This window comes from Oryza glaberrima, chromosome 12, assembly GCF_000147395.1.
Source record: "Oryza glaberrima chromosome 12, OglaRS2, whole genome shotgun sequence".
In the NCBI taxonomy this organism is placed as follows: Eukaryota; Viridiplantae; Streptophyta; class Magnoliopsida; order Poales; family Poaceae; genus Oryza; species Oryza glaberrima.
This window is the reverse complement of record NC_068337.1, coordinates 7,842,799-7,860,945: the sequence shown is the minus strand read 5'-3', so window position 1 is coordinate 7,860,945 and position 18,147 is coordinate 7,842,799. Positions and strand designations below refer to the sequence as shown.

At 39.8% G+C, this 18,147-nt stretch overlaps 2 protein-coding genes across 2 annotated transcripts; both read right to left on the bottom strand.

Annotated features, from left to right (window-relative positions):
* Positions 1 to 3,430: 3,430 nt before the first annotated feature.
* LOC127756898 (laccase-25-like) lies at positions 3,431 to 6,979 on the bottom strand. The gene is made up of 4 exons (XM_052282283.1): positions 6,781 to 6,979; positions 5,521 to 5,675; positions 3,953 to 5,304; positions 3,431 to 3,863 (listed from the first exon to the last, which is right to left on the bottom strand). The coding sequence occupies exons 1-4, from the start codon at positions 6,940 to 6,942 to the stop codon at positions 3,733 to 3,735; spliced, it is 1,800 nt and encodes a 599-aa protein (XP_052138243.1). The 5' UTR covers positions 6,943 to 6,979; the 3' UTR covers positions 3,431 to 3,732.
* Positions 6,980 to 16,121: 9,142 nt separating this feature from the next.
* Positions 16,122 to 17,408, bottom strand: LOC127756640 (uncharacterized). The gene has a single exon (XM_052281997.1). The coding sequence runs from the start codon at positions 17,344 to 17,346 to the stop codon at positions 16,381 to 16,383; it is 966 nt and encodes a 321-aa protein (XP_052137957.1). The 5' UTR covers positions 17,347 to 17,408; the 3' UTR covers positions 16,122 to 16,380.
* Between the last annotated feature and the right edge of the window lie 739 nt (positions 17,409 to 18,147).

Genomic DNA, 18,147 nt, shown 5'->3' with positions numbered 1-18,147 from the left:
AACAGTCACCAGATTATTTCATCAACTTGTTGACTGTAAAAAGAAAAAGTTTAAATATATAAATACGGAGCAAAACGCGTCAAGAAATCCATTTCCAGAAGTATAGCGTGAAGTCAATCACGCCTTGCCACTCAACGTACGTACGAATTTTCAAAGAGGGGTTTACACATATTCTATTACTAATTTATTATTTCCTAGTGGTTTCTCTGATTAGTGCTTCAACTTTGGATTGTTTAGATTCACAAAAATATTTTGGATTGTTGGCATCTTGTATTATATTTCTGATAGAAATGTATTGTTTGAGATGACCTGTGATGTTTGTCAATGATTAACAAAGTTGGCAGTCCTAATTAAAGTGCTACAGGAAGCTAGGGACAAGCTTTTCTCAGAATAAGATAGTACACATATTGTATCCATCTTAAGTTTGGTATATCTTCGAAAATCCCCACTTGTATAATAAGTAATTTATTCAGTCATTGTTTTCCATTTGTTGACTAAATTTACTTGTATGACTTTGCAAGTTCTACCATCTTCACTGGGAATAAGAACCTGGTGTTCATTTTCAGGATTTTAAATTTCGGACACGCTTTCTCCTGGAACTTTAATTCGCTAAAATATAGTTTTGCTTACCTAGTTTATTTCGAATGTCATGAAAACCATATTTCAAATATATACGATTTATCTGTAGACATTTTTTTTCAAAATACATTAAAAATAACTCTCACTGGTAAACAGTTTTTCCAAAAAGGTCAAAACAATAACCAAATAAACAGGAGTATGAGAAATGCTCTACCAATCAAATTTAAATTAGAGAATCCTTTAGGTGATTGCATTCATATTTGTTAGGCCCATTTCCAAGTGAAATTTAACTATTTGTCACTATTAGGTTTGGCAATTATTCAAATTTCCTTCTTGGAATTGCAGTTATTTTCTTGTCACTTTTAGGAGGTAGTTTCTTATTTTCTTGCCACTCAAGGTGAAAAAGGCATGGGACCCACTGGTCATTGTCTCTCCCTCCCATCTCTCTCCATCCAGTTGGATGATGCTGATTGACCTTCTCCCTCACCGCCCCGTCTCTGTCTTTGTCGCCGTTGACATAGCCAATCCCGATACCAATAAATCCACAAATGCTTCGGTGGTGCCAAAAAATGCTTGTTGCTATTTCTTACGATCACACATATCGATATAGCACTTCACCCATGAGTATTCTCAAGGGTATCATATTTATATTCCGCGGGAAAGGGGTGGCAAAAAGATATGAATTATACATCATTAATCAATCTATAATTAATCAACCATAGTCAAAACAGGGGTTAAGATGATATAATTAAGGTAATGGACACCACAGAAGATTCACCTCTATATTAGTGTTAAGTAGAAAAAAGCATTAGGAAGCTATGATATAACTGTACTTCTATATTAATCAAGTTTAGTATATACTTAACATTTACATGCTTACAATGCCTACAACATATAGTTCCAAGCACCCACGTACTACTGAAAGGCCATTCCCTGCTGGCCTACGAGCGTGATTATCGCATTTACGCACTCTTACGTCATACGAGAATATGGGGAAATACAAAAGATGAACAGGGCTGTCACCACCTACCGCCTACCTCACTTTCCGTGGGGTACACCCGCATCCAATGCCAGTTATCTAACCTAAGCATCATGCTTATGCTAATAAATAAGGTCACTAACTTCTCTGGGACTCCCACCCTTCAGATGCATAGGTTAGAGCTAGAGCAACCTATAAAGATTACTGGACCATTACCGTATCATAGGTCGACCAGTTTACCATAAAGCAAATATACGAAATATATACTACTCGTAGAACATATACTCAATGAAGAAGTACACCGACTATGAGCATAAAAAAATAAAGAAGATAATTCTATTAATTCACCTATAGTCTTACAAGAAGAGTAAAGTACTAAAGACATATCGAAAACTCCGAGAATATTATAGAGCGAAAAATCCTAAGCTTATTTCTACTAGAACTACAGAAAATACAATAGATAGAGAGAGTGAGCTGCAAGTGAAGAGAGTGAGCTCTATTTATAGCCACCCAATGACGGTTGTATGGCAGTTAATGGTCCGGGAAACCATCATAACCTCCATCAGTAGTGCAGGAGGAGTCGCCACGTGGAAAAAGTGTGTCGGGTGCGCCAAGGTTGTGGTTCAGCCGAACCAGGTCCACCGTCATTCCCCACCGACTTTGGTGAATGGATGACAGGTGGGGCCCTATGATGGTTCCCAGTGGTTTGGGCCTACTTTTAGTCTGTTTGAGCAGACTTGTGGACTTCTCAATCCGTGTGGTCGCACGTGATTTACTGGAAGTGTGTTTCTTTACATGCCGACTTTATTTGTCCTTCACTTTTGTGTTTATTCTCTGCATCCATGTTAATTCTCCAAGTGTAGTACAACTACATTATTTATTATTGATATACTGTAAGAAATGTTAGTTATCCCTTTATTTATTATGATAGTTGGCAGTCGATATTGGTACTTAAAGACCGTCAACACCACAGCACCCTCCTCGCCAGCCACCTCTTGCCGCTGCTACCTTCCTCGCCAGGCGTCGTCACCACCGACTCCAGTGAATGGAGAAGAAGATAGAGAGGAGAGAGGGGTGAGCTAGAGGAAGTGGGACCCACCGACGTGTGGGTCCCACTATAATTTTTTATGTTTTTGTTTGATTGGCATATGGGCCCATATATTATATTCTAATTTTTAATTTTTTTAATCTCGATTCTAATGCCACATCAAACTTCACGTGCGACGAGGACCAAATCAAACCATCCATGTAGGTGCCATGCCAGCTGTAACGGCCGTCTAAACCACCCAGGGACATTACCTCAGTGGTTTTACAAGTTGCAGGACGCGTTGTATCTGGTATTTTAGTTTAGGGGCGAATTTCAAACTCGACAAAGGACCTGAAGTGAACATATTGCTATATACCGGCCCAAAAGCGCAAAACCCAAAAATAGAGATCTAAAAGGCACACATGCAAACCAGTCCAAAAACGAATATTTTAGCTGACGTTACATTTTGTTTTTTTTCAGACGTTGAACAGAATTGGCAGATGCATTGTATTTTTTCCAGTCTAGTCGGGCCTTTTATTCAGTTATATGTATCGCCTTATTAAAAAATTAGTGTCTACAAGATCCGTCTTAAAATAACTTACTTTTTACCCATCCCATATATGCCAATAAAAATACTAGAATATTCCCTATTTTATCAATCTCAATATACCATTGCTTTCACAAACTCCAACACGATTATTGCTTAAAGATAAACTCGTTTTGAAACAAATAAAAAGAGGCAAAGATTATCTAATTTTAGGATGGACGCAGTTTTTTTTTTTTGCATGCCCAATTATTGATGTTTATAATTACTTTGTCCCGAACATACAAATATAGCCAACTAATGAATGTATATAAATCATTATTGCACTATTACAACTTACAACAGGCTTATAAAACGTATAATGTTACACACGACAAACGTCACAATAATACAATGACCACACTAACCTGCATGTACTCAATGCAGGTAACCAATCAAGTTATAACGAATAATTTAATTAATTAACTATAGAAAACCTTAATCACGTCGTCGTCACACTTGCTTGATCCGAAATGACGTACCAGTACAATACATTTATGCAAACAGACGAACAAATTAACTCCTTATTGACAGAGAAAGAGAGAGAGATTTTCCATAGTTTAATTAACAGCGTGGCAGATCGGCCGGTGGCGGCGGCAACGAAGTCTCCGGTGTCGGCCCGTCCAGAACCTCGAACACCATGGCCAAACCGAACTCAATATGAGCTTCAAAGTGGCAATGCATGTACCACATCCCTGCAAACACAAACCATTTCCCCAAATTTCGTCACATTTCAGAACCAAATTCTACTTGAATTAATTTGCTAGAATAATTGCTTTTGTACCAGGGTTGTTGGCGACGAAGCGGATGACGGCCCAGCCGCCGGTGGGCACGGCGATGGTGTTGCGCTCCTGCGGGTTGACGAGGTTGAACAGCGGCGCCGCCGTGGCCTCGTCGTAGTTGCCGAACCCTTGCGCGAGGACGAAGAAGTTGAGGCCATGGATGTGCATCGGGTGGCTCTCCTTGGCGATCAGCCGCGTGTTCTGCAGCACCATCTCCACCGTCTCGTTGTACCGCAGCGTCTTCACCTTGGTCGACTTGGTCGTGAACTGCATCGTCGCGTTGTCGCTCTCGTCGCCGGTGTAATCGAACACCACCGGCGGCGTGTCCGGGAAGTCCCGGGTGTAGACGCTGGCCGACGCGTTGCTGAAGTGCGCCTCGAGGAGGGAGATGGCGGTGGGTGCCACGAAGGAGGCGTTGTTCATGCTCGACGAGAACACCGGCGGCGCGCTCCGGTTGCAGAGCAGCTGCGCCGTCTGGCAGTCGGAGACGCCGAGCCCGACGGTGACGAACATGTGGGTGTCGACGGCGAGCGGCACCGTGGGCTTCCCCGGGAGCACCAGCGCGGTGAGGTTGGACCAGAACCGGTGCGCCGTGGCCGTGTCGTTGTAGTCCGGCCGCGCCGGGAGCACCGGCGGCACGGCGTCGTCCGCCTCGCCGACGTACTCCACCACGGCCGTCGCCGTGGTCTGGCTGAAGGGCGGGCCGCTCGGGACGGCGCTGTCGTAGGGCGTCGCCGCCATGTAGAACCTCCCACCGGGCGACGCGGTGGCGTTGGCGTCGGCCACCATGAGCGCGTCCACCGTCTGCCCGGGCGCGATCACCACCACGTCGGTGGCGTACGGCGTGGTGTAGCTCGCGTCGACGGCCACCACCGTGAACCCATGCCCCGCCACCTTGACGAACAGCGGCGTGTTGAGCGCGGCGTTGATGATCCGTAGCAGGTGCGTCTCGTTGCGCCGCACCCGGAACACCTCCGTCTGGTTCGCGGCGGTGCAGTTGTACAGGTCGCCCGGCTTGCCATTGATGGTGTAGGCGTCGGCGTTCCGTGCGGGGATGCCGGTGAGGAACGCCATGCGCTCGAGGTCGACGACGTTGGCGTTCCACCACTCGCCGAGGAGGACGACGTGCTCGGCGTCGGGCTTGGCGGGGAACGGGGCGGCGGCGCCGGGGTTGAGGACGATGGCGCCGTAGACGGTGGCGCGGAGGAAGGAGATGTGGGCGTGCCACCATAGGGTGCCCTCCTGGTCGCTGACGTTGAAGCGGTAGGTGTAGTTGCCGCTGGGGCCCACGGGACACTGCGTGATCATCGATGGGCCGTCGGCCCACTGCGACCCGCGCTGGAACACGCCGTGCCTGCGTACGTCATGGCCCAAAAGAAGAATGTTATCTATCCATCCAAAATAAATATCTATCCGTCCAAAAATAAATAAACTTAGTACGCATATGTTGGATTCACAAGCTCAGAAAATAAAGAGGGAAGCAATTGGAGATGAAGTTCTATAAGAATTTTGGATATTGAAAAGGTGAAATTTGAACAAATTTACAGTAGTTGTAGGTAATAGGTAGTACCAGTGAATGGTCATATTGTAGGGTGACTCATTGACGAGGTGAACCACCACCGTGTCGCCCTCGGTGACGTTGATGGTCGGGCCGGGGAGCTGCCCGTTCACCGCCGTGATGATCATCTCCGGCTGGCACAGCCGGCTTATGGATAGGTTGCCCACCTGGACGATGCAGACCGCCAGTAAAACAATTATTAGCAAAAAATCACTACTGCAGCATGCCTATTGTTCTTTGTTGCTTAAGAATTAAGATGGTGACAGGGTAAAAAAAATGGAGTAGATATGCTACTGATTGATTACTGAGCAAATTGTAGGACTTAGACACGTGAGTTAAACCGGTTTCTCAATACTCTCCTTTTCTAAAATAAATCAACTTTTGTAGACAAAATCTGAACATAGGGATGGAAACATTACTAACAAGCTAGGTTCGTTAGCTCATTCCTATATGTGAAACATTAATACCCAAGTTTTGCTACGATTTTTAATACAAAAGGTTCTATTTCACTGTCATTACCTCCTCCTATAAGGAATAAGAACATTTTCAAGAGCACTTAAAAATTCTGATCTATTTTTTTACTCACTTTAATTCACCCTGCAACTACTGAAAGACCTCTTATCTTATTCCGTTGAATTTTTTTTTTATGTTTCATTTCTCCTTATGCATACTGTATTTTAAGTTTCAATTTTGTAGGGTGCTAGATCACATTATATATTAGCTTCTCAACTCCTTATCTTCGTAGATTGGAAGCACCTAAGACTAATTTAATCTACATAATTTAAAATTCATCCATACAAACAATAATGAAAATTTTTCAAAACATTTTGTGACATGGATATTTTCATGACCATTCTACAAAATTTAACTCATAACATGCTTCCTATAGGAACAAACAAGATGGGCGAAGTATAATTGGGGAATAAATTAATAAGTGTAAAGTGCTTCGATAATATATTTGAGTTAATAAATTCATACGCTTTTTCCCTTTAAATAACTAGTATATGGGCTAAGAAAAGGAATGTATAATTTTTAATCACACGTCAAGTCCGAAACTATTTTCTTATCATCATCATCGCAAACAATCTAGTTATCAACTGAAGATCCGATCAACTAAAGGGGTGTAGTGGTACGATGACGAACTAGCTAGCACCACCACCACTAGCTTTCTTATTTACAGTAGAAGATAGAAATGAAAATCGTGTATCTACTTGAGCTAAATGCCTAAATCGCAAGAAGATGATGAAACAATATATATACATGGACACTTACATTGAAAGTGTGCTCCACAACAGCGCCATGAGCAACCGAAGCGATGACCAAGACAGCAAAAGCAACCGGCAGAATCATCAGCCGGAGGAGAGAAGAACAACAAGCCATGTTGTCCTTACACAAGCTTGTGCATGTGTCGTAGTGCAGCAAACACAAGTGCATGCACAGAGACAATTTAATTAGCTCTTGTGATCATAGGAAACAGAAGATTTGTTGTAGAGAGTTATCAATGAGTCGTGGTATTTATAGCCCACGAGAGTTGCAGGACCACTGTCATTACTAATTGTAATTGGTTGACCAATCATGCTAATTAATTAATTTAGTTAATTAGAAACATAGAACAACTACACACGCAAGTAACCATCCATGTTTTGGTGTGGTGTCGCCTTGAGTTGAACCTTGCTAGTGATAGTACACGTTTTATTGTTATCTGTTCATGTTTGAAAATTTTCAAGTGGTTTCATCAAAGTTTAACTTCTTTGTCCCTCGGGAAAAAAGTCTCACTTTGCCTAGCTACATCATCCGAAGTCAATTTTGCTTCGCATTTAAGATTCGTTTTTATTAATTTTCAGATTTATTCATGGGATATGTTTGATATATATATATATATATATATATATATATATATATATATATATATATATATATATATATATATATATATATATATAGTGTGTGTGTGTGCGCGCGCGCGCTGCTATATATAGATTAGTTAATAGATGATGGTCCATATATTGCATAGAAGTATTCAACAATGTGAAGCTCGTTGTACTTTCAACAGAATGGGCAAGGAGTTAGGGAAGATAACATTTTTATGGACCATAAAATTAGATAATCATATATGGTGGCAGATTGACTGAATACTATGATGTAGTCTCTCCACTTTTAAATTATTTGTCTTCGTTATAGCTTTATCCTAAATCAAACCTATCTATCTTTCACTATCAATTTTACAAATTCGTACCCGTTAATATTATAATATTTATATTTTTAATTCAACGTAAAAAAATAATTTCATAATATATAATTCGTATATTATTAAACTATATGAATTTTTAAAAATTAATAGTAAAAATAGACATGTTTGATTTAGGATAAAACTAAAACGACAAGTAATTTGAAACAGAGGAGTACTGTAGGTCAAACATTTCCACTGAGTTTTTAATCAATATGCTCATGGAACCTATGATCAGCAAGGAAGAGATTATTATTCTCTCTTTCGAATTCGCATATTCTTCACGAAGTCATGAAAAAAAAATGTACCAAGCGTGTTGAAATAAATAGCAAAACAAACATTCAGAAAAGTCTGTAATATATGATAGGCTAAACGACACAACTGAAGGTATGATTTTCTTAAGGGGCTCTTTTCATTATTGACTCGCTGTCATTTAGGCTAACAACTTTTGCCACTATTTCAAGATTGAACAGTTGACGGAAAGCAACAAATCATGTTCTCTCTTTTACCCTCTACCTAGAGATCGATGTCTGAAACAAGACTAGACTTTTTCACAAAGTTGAATGGAAATAACACAGTATAGGCACAAACACAAGAGCAAGATAAACAGAACTACTCTGGAAGCTAGCTATAATCGATGGACAGCATTTTGTTAGTCAAGGATGTGGTCGGTTTCTGCAAGCAAAACACGTAATTGCTACGTTGCGTCAGTCCCCTAACTAAACTTTACCTTTGCATAGTTGTACAAGTTTTACCTGCCTCTCGCATACGTCTTGTTCTTCAGAGCTGTCATTCAACAGTGCAAAGACAAAGTTATAACTCAAAGTGTTGCGATCTGGATTTTTTTTACATTTTAACCCTTTATAAAACTTATTTTAAAAAACAAACCTCTAGAAAAACTAATTTAAAAAATGAATAATTTTCTTAGCGCTGGTGACCCTGGCGTGGAGACATTAAACCTCGACGCCAGTAATTCTGGCACCAAGAAAAATGATTTACTACTGAAATATGTTTTTTGAGAGGTTTATTTATAAAATAAGTTTCAAAACAGGCTAAAATGTAAAAAAAAAAACAGACTGCCAGATGGTGTGTCTAAAACGGAAAGAACAAATTAAGGATTCGTTATAAAGTTGGTTCAATAGTATACATGCAGTTACAATTTACAAAAGTTATTATTACAAAGTCGATCCAGGATTCGTTACGTTCGCCACACAAGTTGGTGGCTAAAACGGAACGACCAACAAAATTATCAGGTAAAAATGTCTGTTTCTCCTCGTCTCAATAGCGAAAATACACGTTGGCCGAGATGCGTACCTGTCATATGTATCTATAGGCTCAGATCAGATAGATGCATGAAACTGAACGTATGTGTCACATTCAGAGATGAGCAGAATTTGTTGTACATGTGTATCAACTGATATACGTAGTTTTTTTTTTCTTTTCTTTTGGGTTAAGATTGCCACTGATGACCACGGATTGAGATAAGCCGCCTTGGGGAAGGAATAGTAGGTAACGTTTGGTCTCAATCAGCTTAATTAATTTGCAGGCCGGGATCCTATAAGATTTTTATTTTGATATCAAACCCTAAAAGATATTGATCTTTAAAATCTTCTAATCCTATAAACCTAGTTATTTGTAATTATTTTTATTCCCTATCTTTTTTTTAAGATAAGAGTACATGCATGCTTCGGGTACTATGGCACTAAAAGTTTATGATTTTTGCTAGACACCTTAAAAATGTGATATGGTTGTAGTACACTCCCAAAAAACTGATAATTTGTTGAAAGATACCATGTCCATTATTTTATCTTTTTGGGCCAAATTAAATGGAGAGAAATATTTTGAAATGACAAAATTTCCCCTGGCCAATAGCTTGTAATGGCCATCGTTACCACCAGCTCCAATTTCTAGGTTTTGGAAAGGAGATGTGGCTTGGGTATGGTTTGAGCTAGACGCATACTCGTTACAACTTGTTGGCCCGAGGGACAAAACATTTGGCTCAAAAATGATAAACAATGGCTACAGTGTCCCTTAACAAATTATCAGTTTTGGGTTGTTCTACAATTATACCACGTGTTTTAGGTGCCCAAGAGCTAGCAAAAACCATAAACTTTAAGTGTCTTATAACAAATTTTACCAAATAACAAATGCTGCCATGTACTGATCAAAATCGGGTTGGGCTCCGGGAGCAAGTACTATAAGCATAAATGCCACAAAGATTTAGATGATGAGGTAGAGGAGAGAAGTAAAAAGAGAGAGAAGAAAGAGTAGTGTGGATTAGATGTAAGTGATTAAAATAAAGAGATTTGCTCTGGTCCAACAAAAAGTACCTCGAGGTACCGGTACCTGACGGTACCAAATCGTTTCTGATCGTTGGATCTAATAATGCTCACCTTACCGAATTAGATACAACGATCGGAAACGATTTAGTACTATGAGATACCGGTACCTTGAGATACTTTTTGATGGACCAGAGCAAATCTCTAAAATAAATATAGTTACTATAATGCATTAGAGGTAATATATATTATATATGATCTCTTAATTAATTAGTTGATGACATGGATAAAATTAGATATATCAATCACGCCTACTATAAAACTTGCTCTGAGACCGCACACATATGTTAGACGCCTAGCTTCTATCATTTAGCCCACGGTTGCTTGGCTGTAGGAGAAAATAAGGATTATGATAGTGCAACAACAGGCCTAGCTAGCTATATGATAATATGACCATCAGATGGAATATATGGATTATACAGCTTATCTATGTAAGGAAATAACGATAATATGTAATTTATCTCGATTTCATGGTTTTGGGCTTTCTTAGACGCATTATACCTATAATCGTAGTGTTTATGAAAACAAATGGTAAAACCTTGTCTCTTTTTGTTATAAGAAGTGCATTCTCAAAATAAATATAAGGTTATGTGAAATTTACTCTTTGTCAACGTTGCTTTACATTATTTTAAAAATTGAAGCAGTTTTAAATAGTGAAACATAACTGAACACATTGGGTACTACCCACAAATCTGATCAAATTAACTAAAATATAGCCCCTCATTTTCCAAATATCAGATGCTGTTAACTTTATTATGTTTGTCGACTATTTATGTTATTAAAAAAATCTATATAAATATCATTTATTTTTTATGTGACTTGTTTTATCAATAAAGGTATTTTAAGATAACGTAATTTTCATATTTGCACTAATTTTTTTAATAAGAGGAATGGTAAAATATATGTTGAAAAGTCAATAGCATCACATATTTAAAAACGAAGGGAGCAACAGAAAAGCTCATCATCGGATAATTAATTATTTTCCAAAATACATTTCCAAGCTTGATATGAGTAATAATATACATAAACTTAATTCCATTGAGTGGTACATCCTCTGTTCGAAAATAAATAAACCTAATACGAGTTGTGAAAACATAGCACTACAAATCTCAATATAAGTTATGTCCAAATTCATAATATTAAGATGTCACATTTCGTACTAGATTGGTTTATTTTAAAATGAAGGAGTTCGAGCAGTAGCTAGCTAGACCCTTAGCTCTGCAAGGTACATATCATACATCCATGTGCAGTTAACCTTGCACGCTCATCTGTTTAACCAACTTATCTTTATGATGATCGAGTAATAATGCAAGCATATGTTGACAGCACGTTTGATGCCGGCCGGACTTGACAATATGTCAAATCTGAGTTAATTTATTTGATCGATGATCCCCCCGAAGGTGCATGCGGTGCTGATAACTACAATAATTTTGTTGCGTGAACCGTCCATATATGTCACACGGTTTAGAGAATAGTACTTGGTTATATTTGGAGAAGTTTAGAGTACTTTCGTTTTTTCCTCTTCTGGTTTGAGCAAAGCTAGTTTTGTCATGTCAAGAGCTTAGTTATAGCTAGGATGGTGATGCACCTGCGTCCACAGGTTTCGTTATCTCGAACCTATATTAGGGTTGGGTTAATTTGTCCGTACCTAGCAGCGTATGGACACTTTCTTTCATGCTTATGGTTGGCCAAAGGAATACTTTCAGCGTATGGAAGTAACTTGGTTGCATATATGCTTCGATAACTGTTTTAGACACGGAACAGATCACTTTACAGGTTACAAACATTGCATGCATACAGATTCTCTTTCTGTTCATTGGCATGCACGTGTCAATTTTTGTACAAAGAAATTGTTGCTCAAACCTCTCTCTTCTACTAAAACAAAATACACCTTTATATTCTGAAATAGGGAAAAAGTTTATTTTTCTCCCTAAGCTATTTTATTGGATCACCTAATACTCTAAACTAAGCCGGTTTTAATAGTTTGGGATATAGAATAATCCAAAAAAATGTTAAGGGTGTTCAATAATCTAATAAAATAATTCGGGCGAGTAAAATGGATTTTTTTTCTTTGGAAGAGGGACTACTGGAGAGCGCTGCAATTTCTTTTTTATTGAAAACATCTCAGTAGAAGAACAGTTCTTGAAGAAAAAAAACAAGAAAGAGAGGTCATCTTCTCCCATTTCCAATTTCAGAAACGGCAACATAGAAGTCCTCAAGATAAGAGATGCATTAACATCAACTAATTAAATACAAAAACGACGTAACAAGATGCTATTGAAGTTAGATATATAGATCGATGCATGACAATCGAAGTATTAGAACAAGCAATCAAGCATGGTCTAAAAATACTTTGTACATGTCCTCTAGCTTTCCCCCAATCCATTTCATCATTCTACTGATTATATCTACGTGTTATTTTTCCCTATATATGCGCCCATTCCATCAGGCGACCATAAGGGGTACCTTTTTTTCTTTTTCCTTCAAATGACCATATGCTCTTAAATTATATGATCAGGAAATTAATTAACACCACTTGGTAAATAATATATTTGTTTTCAACTTTTCATAACAAATTTTGCCCTGCTAATATATTTCCGATCGATATTATCGGAGAGGGTTCTACTTCTAACTTATGTTATGCGACAAGGGCATTATGGTCATTTAACAATAATAAACTAACATAATGGCCTAATGAAAGTGAGAGGAATGAAAGGAATTTTCTGAATGGTGTTTAAAAAATAATAATATTATTTCATTGGCATTGGTACGGTACTGTCAGAAAAAGCTGAAAAGAAAATCTCCAACCTTGCATGCTTTTCCCTGCGTCCATATCTTTACAACACGGGCTAAATAATCTCAAAATCCATAGGAGAGAATTTCAGATTGGGTTATTTAAGGGCTAGTTTTCTGTTTGATAGGCTAAATTTCTATTAAAAAAGGCTGCATATATCTGATTGGATATAGAGGCAGGGTAAAAAACACTCTTCTCTAAAAAAAATAAATAAATAAGAAAGGGAAAAAGGCCAGAACCAAAACTGAGCCCATGCTTTCCCCCCATGAGGCTTCATCCAACCTAGGCCCAGGCCCATAAGGCCACAAACGTTCAACCAGACGGCAGACCCCACAGTCTACTAAGCAAGCTAGGTGCCTTGGCTTGGCTAAATGAGAGTGACCATCTCAAGTTGAGATTCTCACCAATCAACACGCAACTAGTGCCTATCGTTCATGTGATCATGTCAGGTTTATTACAAAATTGGTTTGGTATTACCGATTTTTCTTTTAAAATACAATACAAACACAATTACTCGTATATACGCGTGCTTGCTCACTCTACGAACGTATACACACACCCTATCCGTATGAGCATATCTGAGACTAGATTGATATATCTTTGAGATTGAAGTTGCTACAGACTGTCAACAATTACATCGTCTACCACTAAAAAATAATTAACCATAAATGTAAACAGCTATTGTTCAAGTTTAAAATTTAAATCCAAGTTGGTAAGTCCCACATCAAGGAATGTAAAAATATGTTGGGATATGTTTGGTGCAATACCGGATTTTACCAAATTTTGGTGTAGTTTTAAGAGGGAAACCTTCTGGATTTACAAAATTTGTTTCGTTCTGAGGTTTAAAGTATGCTTGATTTATTGATTTGTTGTCTTCCTAAATTTTGGTGTGATTAAAAATGACAACCAAACTTTGTTATGTTGATGACATGATAGGCATCAGCAGAACTGTAAAACAGACATATTTTAATCAATCAATATTAAAATATAGGATGAGTTACTTAATAGTAGGAGTTTCATCGTCTTGCACGATGACACAGTGAACGCCCTTATAGTAGTAAGTTGTTTCGTCCTATTTTCATTTGGGGATTAACAGTTTGGGGATTCTGATTAGTCACAGGCCCAAAGTGCACAAGTACAACCACAGCATTCTATTTCTGCAGTACTGTACAATCTACATCCTATTTTCACAAGATGGTACAATTTACTTCCTCCATTTCCCTGCATTTTGTCACTATTATTGACTAGTACTATTTAAACATTAACAACTATAAGTTTAAAATATCATAATACAGTGAATGTAAGTTAGGTAGCTGTATTTTTCGTGCAACATAATTTGATACAGCAGCATAAATGTATTTTTCAAAAAATATTTATAAGAAAAGAGTTGTCAATGTTTGAATGGGAATAAAGCAACAAATACTATGAAGAAATAAAACCCTTTTTCTCGAAGAAATATCAAGAAACGAAGGAAGCATATACAACTGCATATGAGCACATATATGCAGGGTCAGCATGGCCAAAACTGATCTTAGATTTTTCTTCTTTGCACAAGTCATGACTGTATATAGCAAAAATAAACATGTTTGTTGGTCATTTCAGTAAAGTTGTCCAAGAGTATATGAAAATTTAATCTAAGTCTACTCATTCTTTTTATACAGCAATAATTGAGTCCATGCTTCTTGATCAGAACATTTGCAGTTATGTTTTTGCTAAACTGATGTCAATCTTCAGGTCAAAACCAACCAAAACCATTATTTTCCCCTTCTAATAAATGAATAGAACCATGTTGAAGCATGCTGAGTTTTACACTAAAACACGATTCCCATGCAAGAATGCACCTGTGCAAAACAGTAATGCAATATAAGAAATGGTGAACCATAGCTCTTTGAGCTGCCTAGGCGTCTAGCCATACCACATTTTGGGCTAACCATTATCATCAGTTTCATCTGTGACTACCCAAACCATAAGGCCATCTCAGAAAGTTACACATTGGATAATATTTGGGAAAATTCCAGCTGATATCTCTATTTTGAAGAAAGAAATTTCAATAAATCAATAATTAGTCACATACATCCTTTGACAGGTTACGACGAAAGAATATTGTTTTTGGACTTCTGATGTTCACAAGCATAGTTAGGTACTTAGGGTTGATCCCCAATTGACCTTATTGGATAATTTCGTTGTGGTTTACAAGAGAATATATTTTTCTTGCAAAAGAGCTCCAACAGCGATAACATAAACATTGATCATTGTAAACACAAATGGTGTCCTAAGAAATGGTTCTTAAAAATGAGTGGCGTTTTGTGTGATTAGAATCTTTCAATCGAGTATCATCAACATTGCAGAAACTGCAGTTACAAAGTACAAAAACTTAAGTGTCGAACATGAGATTGCTTTATGGGAGACTATGGAGCACTCCATAGTTCCCATGTTCATGTAAGAGAAACTGGCAATTTTTTTATGAAGAGACTTTTTTTTCAAGAAAAGAGAGAGACAGAGGCACCAGACAGGCTAAAGGGAATATCTAGGCACTGAAAACAGGAAACATCATTATTGTTTCCTTGACAAGATACTGTACTATTGTCTTCCATGGTTTGATGTGAATTAATGTACCTATAGAAACTAAGGGCTTTCCAAATAAAAATAAAAATACAGAAAGTGAGTTTTAGAATTTCAGTCTTTGCAAATATTTCAAAACTGCATATCTCTATCAGCATTTCTGATAGAGATATACCTGTTGTACAGATATTGGAGAGTGTCAGTACTTAGTGCTTACAATGAATGGTTGTACTTTTAAGGCAATGCTAAGGATGGCAATAGGTATGTCTTTAGGTGAAGAAAGCTAGTAAAGAATAGGTTAGTAAATCAGTAGGCACAATAGAAGTAGTTAGCCTACTGCTGGCAATATTTCTTCACAGGTCATATGTGTATTATGTACAAGCGACAGATAATCTAACAGAATAAAAATATGGTGGACTAATTTCTTAAAAAAGTAGCTCCTTTCCTAGCACTGGAACTATGAATATTTTTTCCAGCAGTACGAGGAACAGGGAAATTAGCTAAACAAGTGCATGACAAACAGATTAATGAATACAACCTTCTCTGAGACTCCACTGGCAAAACAGTAATGAAAAGGGTACTCTATCTCAGCCCCTTTCAACAAAAGAACATTTTCCTGCATCTCATCTCAAATGAAGTCTAGCATCACACTATTATGTATGAATTTGATCTATATCTACGTTATCCCAAATAGCACAAGAACTATTTTATTATTCAGTGCATATTGAAACAATATTGTACATATGAAAGATACGTTACCTGAACAAAATTATATATTCCAGGGCTAAGGCTGTAAAGGCCTAAGGCAAATAGAAGAGTATTTGATCCAAACGTTTGCACAATTGAAGAGACACCTATGAACAGAAGAACAGAGATGCGCACACAGTTATACACGTTGTGATCAAAACTGTTCTTTGGATTCACAAACTCACCACCGCGGCGATAGTCAATCATGGCCAAACTGTCACCACTGACACTACATGCCGATCCTTGCCCTCGTCGAATGGCAGGAAGACATACGAGTTGGCGAATTCATTGTAGATCTCCCCCGTGAGCTCCCCGTGAAGCGCGCGGCAATGCATATAGAGCACAACGTTGGTCACCATTCCATAAAGCATCAGAACCACCAGCACTGCCGTTCCGACCACCGCCTTGACTACCACCGGCGCCATGCCGGCCCACCCAGCACTGGCATCATAGGTCTCCGCGGCCACCCCACCAAATCCCCATAGCGTGACCCCTATCCCGGCGCCGAACACCAAGAACGCAGAGAGCGCGGCGAGGCGCGCGCCACTGAGCAACCGGAAGCTCTGCCGCAGCGGGGACACACCGGCGCTGGACTCGACGACGGCGGCGGCGCCGGCGAGGGACCAGAAGGGGACTAACAGGAGGAGGCCAAGAACGGCGAGGGCGGCGGTCAGCGGGAACGGGAGCGGGAGGAGCGGGAGAAGCAACAGCGGCGCGGCCGGGAGCGCCGTGAGGAGGAGGCGGAGGAGGGACGCGGGCACGGAGAGCAGCGAGGCGAGCAGCTTGACTGAGCGGCCGAAGAACCCCGCGTGCGCGCTGGCGGCGGCGGCGGCGAAGGCGGCGAGGTAGAGGAGCGCGGCGGCGGCGAGGAGCGGGAGGGGGAGCGCCTGCGGCGGCGGCGGCGTGGAGCGGAGCGAGACGGAGGGGGAGACGGGCGGGAGGAAGGGAGCCGGGAGGGAGAGGAGGAGGAGGGAGAGCGGGAGGAGGAGGAGGGACGAGAGGGCGAGGAAGTGGCGGGAGTGGGCGGCGATGAGGCGGCGCGTGGCGGCGGCCGCGCCGGCGAGGAGGTCCGGCCAGGGGAGGACGGCCGGCGACGGATCGGGCTGCCACGTCGGGAGGGGTAGCGGGCTCGCCGGCGGGAGAGACGGCGGCGGCGGCGGCGAGTCCATGGGTGGATTAGGAGGAAGTGAAAGTGTGTACGGAAGAGAATGCGATGAGGGTGGGCTGCTTCTAGAATGTTTGTGCTTATTTGGGGCTCGGTGGTCCAGTAGTAACTTTTTTCTTTCTTTTTTTTTTGTTATTTTTGTCTTTTTCATTTTTTGATTTGAGCTGCTCATCAAACTCGAGTTTAGGTTAACCCCAATGTAAAAATTATGATTTAAAGAATCTTCGATCTACTATCTAGTTTGTCATAGTGTGCAGAATATATATAAAAAAATATCGCATCAGTCGCACAACACCGCTTATTTCCATTTAGCGTTCCACTACTCTCTTTTTAGATAAGGTTAATAGTAATTGTTGTCAAATCGACAACTCGGCGTGCATCTCTTTAACGTGGTGGTTGGAAATAAGAACAATTGTATTACTAAGTGAAATTTTTTTATTCCCTGTTAGCGGGCTATTTATAACTCTATTACAGGTTCTTTCTCCTAGGATTTAGGTTTTACAGGGGTATTTATATGGTTATCCTTATGATAGAGACATTATATGGTTATCCTGCAGCGGGCGACTCTATTCCACAGGCATCCTTGACGGCAGCAACGAAACCAACTTCAACGAGATAGCTCCAACTGGGAAGAACTTCAACTCTGGTGTGGGGAAGAAAGAGCAAGACTGAGTACTACCCACTGTGCTCAGCAAGTCATACCGGAAGACAAGGTATGATGCAAAATATAACCAAAGGAGGCTAGAGGTTCATTTGCAATAAAGCAGGTATTTAAAAGCAGTAAAACACTGGTAGTAATTAATCA